The following is a 5,216-nucleotide window of genomic DNA, read 5'->3' as shown; positions in this document are numbered from 1 at the left end:
GGTCAAGTCTAAGTGGATCAAGGAACTTCACATAAAACCAGAGACACTGAAACTTATAGAGGAGAAAGTGGGGAAAAGCCTTGAAGATATGGGTTGGGAGACTATTAATGACTGCTTCTATTTCTTTAGGGGATATGGGACTGTTTAGATTATTAACCTGATCTTGATTTAACTTTGGTACCTGGTATATGTCTAGAAACTTGTCCATTTCATCCAACCACTCTCTTTCTTTCAGTTGAAAGTTAACTTGAAATTTCAGGAAAATGTGCTTAGCAAAATGACCCACATTTTAATATTATGGTTGTAAACCAATCACCTTTTAGCTTTTAGTCATTTATATGCTTTAGTTCCATGGAAATGCTCTTAAATTTTTGTTTACTTTAAAACAAGATTTTTGGCAGAGGAAATGAAAGGTAGCTAAAATTCTGAGATTTCAGGTTTTTGGAGCACTATGTTAATGCAGATCTTGTGAGAAACAGGCCAGAAAACAAAAACAAAAACAAAACAAATAAAATAAAATAAAAATGAAGATTTTATTACAGGAAGCAGTGAGAGGCTAGGAAACACTAGGGAGCTGTTGCAGCATTCTGCAGGCCTGCTTTTCATGAAGAAAATGCAAAGGCAGATGAATGGAAGCATCCTATAAAAATGTAGATCTCATAAAGGAAGGCAGAATTAGTGGTTCCTGGAGACTAAGGGTGTTGGGAGATCAGAGAGCGGTTAGATAACAGATAGCAAAGTATCCTTAGGGAAAAGAATTAGTTCTAGTGTTCATGCTTAACAATAAAGGGATATATTTCTAAATAACTAGGAAAAAGAAAGCCCAAAGTTTTCCAACATGTCAAATTGAAAGATATTTGAGGACTTGGAAATTCCAGTTATCCTGATTTGATAATTATACATTGCATATGTATGTATGTATACATTATATTAATATATATTGTTGTGATAGGTCTCATAAATACAAGTATTATGTGAAAAGAGTGACAGAAAGGAAAGAATGAAGCAGTAGGTTACACACTGTGGCACATGCTTTAGTAATCCCAGCACGCTGGAGTTCCAGAGCTGCTGGAGCTATGGAGCATGCCCTAATAAAGAAAAGTAGGTCAGGATGGAGATAGAAGAGAGACAGACAGACAGACAGACAGACAACAAAATAAAAATCAGGCTTTGCTGTCTTGCCATGTCTCTCAGAACAACTTCTTTATAGTATTCGCCTTGCTGAGGGTCTAGAATCCTTTAGTGAGAAGCCCAAAGGACAACAGCTGAAGCATGCTGTCAGCCTGCTCTCTCTAACTACAGATCTGTAGGGTGAGTTGTGATCTCCACCACAGTGGTATTTATGCTTTAGTATATACCAATATTGCTATAATTGTCCTAAAGTTATGACTCTTACTTTTTCCTCTTGTGAGATTTGCTTATGCATTAGAACACTAATCACTTAAGTTTTTGTTTTTGTGTGAGTGGAAGTCTGCACATGCCATGCCATGCCATGTATGTAGATATCTGTGGCCTACGTGAGCTTTCTGGTGGTTCTTCTGCTGCCTCTCATCCGGGAGAGCTGGGGTTATGCTTGTGAGCTACCACGTGTAGTTTCTCTATGGGCTCCAAGGCCTGGGTCTGGATATTAGGCTTGTACGGCAAAGCACTTTTACACACTGAGCTACCCCTGCAATCTCCGAAAAGTGACTCTTAATAAAGAATTCAACTTTCTTGTGTTGTCAAGACTTCCATACACACAAGAGATGCTGTGCTTTGACTCAGTTTCTTCCTCTCTGTCAGTTTTTTTGTAATTTTTTTTCCAGTTTCATTGTAAACTAGTTGTCAAACTGTAGCTATTTGGTATTTTACCTTTGTAATTTTTGTATATCCACCTATGAATTTCATGATTAATTCCTTTTAAATATCATCTTATAGGTTTCCTTAGTGTGTTTGAAGGAGTAATATGTATGTAATAATAGTTTTGATGTTCTAAATGATTTTCCCCTAAATACTATTAAAATAAGTAAATATTCAAAAATTCTAAAAATAATCTGTTACACCTAAACTAATTTCACCTGTGACTGGTAATACATATACAACATACTTAGAAACAAAATTCTCTAAGGTGTCCGCTGACTTTGCTGCTTAATCCCAAATCAATTTTTTAAAAGGAGGTTAGATAGATGTGGTGGTGCGTGTTATGGTATAATTCCAGTTACCTGCGAAGCTAATGATCATTCATACCCAGGAGTGACTCATCTCATTAAAAACTAAATCGGTAAACAAAATAAAGGTTTGTTTCCATTTATTTATTTCTGCATGTGTGTGCATGTGGTGTGTGTGTGTCTGTGTGTGTGTATGTTACCGTACTCATGTGGCACCTGCAGAGATACGAGGACAAAGCAACAAAGCAGGAATCAGTTTTCTCCTTTCACTATGTGGGTCCCAGGGATTAAACTAAGTCTGTCAGACTTGGTGGAGGTGCTTTTACTCACTGTGCCATCTTGCCTGCTCAAACTAAACTATGAAAAGGAGGATAAATTTCTTAATTTTTAAAAACTATAGGTAGCTAGCTATAAGTTTGTTGTATTTTAACTAGTTCCTTATCATTGTAAATGACTTCATAAAAACAGTACTCTGCGTTTAAGGAAATGTCTGTGCTAATTAGCAGAAAACTATCAGAGTTGCGAAAGGAGGAACACATCTGAACATTTTGCACAGATATTTTGCCATGTGTTTCTGGCTGGAGGCTATTCACCCTTTTTACCTTGGTTTCAAGGATTAGTGAAGCACGGCCATCTTCCTAGATGTTGTTGATGAACATACTATATAAGGCTTCTTTTTAACCACTGAGTGTATAGCTGAGTGATAGAATGCTTTCTGCAGGCCCTAGGTTAAATTCCAACACCATCCAAAAAAACAAAAAAACAAAAAGAAGAAAGGGTGGGCGTTAAAAATTGTGTGTGTATATGCACACATGAAGCCAGACTCAGAGAGCTGACTTACTTTGTGCTATTCATACATAAGATTGTGCATCTTAAAAGTTACTCCCCTACATCATATTGGCTTCATACGTACTTTTCTTTTTCTTTTTCTCTTTTTCTTTTGCCCTCCTTCCTCCCCAGACAGGGTTTCTCTGTGTAGCCCTGGCTGTCCTGGAACTCACTTTGTAGACCAGGCTGGCCTCAAACTCATAGAGATCCGCCTGCCTCTGCCTCCTGAGTGCTGGGGTTAAAGGCATGTTTCACCACCACCGGACTTGCATATGTACTTTTAATACAATATTGCAGTTAATCTTTAAATTTATTGTGTATAAAGTACTTCAGAGATGAAGTTTTAAATGTATTTCAGTTCACAGTAAGAGAAGAAAAAAATCATTACCTGAAGGTAAAAATGACAAAAAACTGTTGTTTCGACAGGAAAATAATGAAACTGGCTTAGAGAATGTCATAAACAAAGTGGCCACATTTAAGTAAGTGTTTAATATTTATCCTTATCTGAGAGATAGGTTGATCTTTATTTTCATACTCTGGATCCTTTTTACATCTGATTTTTTAGAGTGCCCAAGAATGAGAATACAATATGGAGTAGAGGGGTGAGAATGGAGGATACACTAGGCACTGCCTGTGTGTTTAATGATGAGACAATTAACTGTGTTTGTTGATGAAATGAGGTTCTTGTGTGGTAAGTAAATGAGAGGTTAGTCTAGTGATACTAGGCGAGTTAGACAGTAAGCTAATAAGACAGTCTGATGACTTTTCCCCAGTACTTTGAAGCTATGACTTCATTGTTTTACAAATTTTTGTTTTATATGCTAATCTTAGATTTTTCTCCAATAGAGTTAAAGAGTATTTTATAAACCTTTCACTCTTTGTGATATATAAGGTGAAAATGTTAATTGAATCAATTCTTGAATTTTGGAAAATTGATAATAGTAATGTACTTTGACTCGTGATCATAATTGTGTTTAGAGTGATGCTGTTGAGGTTTTTTTTTTTTTTAAAAGACATTTATTTTTATGTTCATTCATGTTTTGCCTGCATATAATCTGTGCAAGGATGCCAGGTGCTCTGGAATTGGAGTTAACAGACAGTTGTGAGCTGCCGTGTGGGTGCTGAGTCCTCTGGAAGATCGGCCAGTGTTCTTGACTGCTGAGCCATCTCTCCAGCCCACTACTAATTGTAAATAACTTATACAATAGCATGTGGCTTTTTTTTCCTATTAGCAGTGTTTAATGATATTTTTTAAGTTAAGAATTGGACAGACACTCAAAGATGCTGAATGTTCATAGCAGATATGGCATGCTCCTTCTAGCTGTGGTGCTTTTCCTACTACAGCACTTGAGAGGGGATGCCATACCACTGTTAGAACAGTTTGCTAATGATTTGTGTCCCTAACATTTGAGGTTTGACCCTAAGTCAAGTAGTATACTGTAATTTAACAGGAGCCTTTAAACCCAGAGGCTATACAAGAAGTCTGGGAATCTAAGTACACTACTCTCAGGTCCACCTAGCACAAAGCAAATTCCCAGATTTGTTTGAATTTCATAACTATTAAATAAAAATGTCACTGTTGTCAGGATTTTTGTATTCAGTGTATGTTTTTATTTAGTTACCATAGAACTAAATTGATTGTTTCTAAGATATAATATTTTAATAGGAATCTTGAATTTTAGATTAGATTTTGGAGTCTTTTCTGGTATCAGTTCTGTGAAAACAAAACCAAAAGCACTGTTCTTCATCTCTGTATTGTCTGTTGCTCTAGGAAACCAGGTGTGTCGGGCCATGGAGTTTATGAATTGAAAGATGAATCACTGAAAGACTTCAATATGTACTTTTACCATTATTCTAAAACACAGCACAGCAAGGTAGGAAGAGTGTCCTTTTCTTAAGTAAACCTGAAGTCCTGATGTTTTCCAAGTCTACAGAAATGTAGTTTCATGATGGCTCTCAGTAGAGGGTGTTAATTCACCCAAGAAAATTAAAAACTTAATCAGTAACTCCGTGTACAATATTTACATTTATTTGACTGTAGCAGAAATGTCTGTAATAGTTGCTACAGAAGAGGATTCAGGACTGCGTCCTTCACTTCATAGTCACATGCTTCACTGGGTTGTCATGCTTCTTTAGGACACTAGCCTTCTTTCCTTCCGTCCTTCCTTCCTTTCTCCTCCTCCTCCCCTTCTTCTCTTCTGCCCTTTCTCTCTCTCTCTCTCTCTCTCTCTCTCTCTCTCT

General features: G+C 36.8%; 1 protein-coding gene across 2 annotated transcripts in view; it reads left to right on the top strand.

The window, feature by feature from the left end:
* Nucleotides 1-5,216, top strand: part of Ubr1 (ubiquitin protein ligase E3 component n-recognin 1) — a 123,580-nt gene that overhangs the window by 61,792 nt on the left and 56,572 nt on the right. For both annotated transcript variants that reach the window (XM_029469902.1, XM_021184371.2), the window contains exons 22-23: nt 3,402-3,454; nt 4,747-4,849. In XM_029469902.1, the coding sequence (XP_029325762.1) occupies nt 3,402-3,454; nt 4,747-4,849 (156 nt within the window). The remainder of the gene's footprint in view (nt 1-3,401; nt 3,455-4,746; nt 4,850-5,216) is intronic.

The sequence above is a fragment of the Mus caroli genome, chromosome 2, assembly GCF_900094665.2.
Source record: "Mus caroli chromosome 2, CAROLI_EIJ_v1.1, whole genome shotgun sequence".
Taxonomy (NCBI): Eukaryota; Metazoa; Chordata; class Mammalia; order Rodentia; family Muridae; genus Mus; species Mus caroli.
Note: the sequence above shows the minus strand (reverse complement) of the source record. Positions and strands in the feature narration are given on the sequence as shown.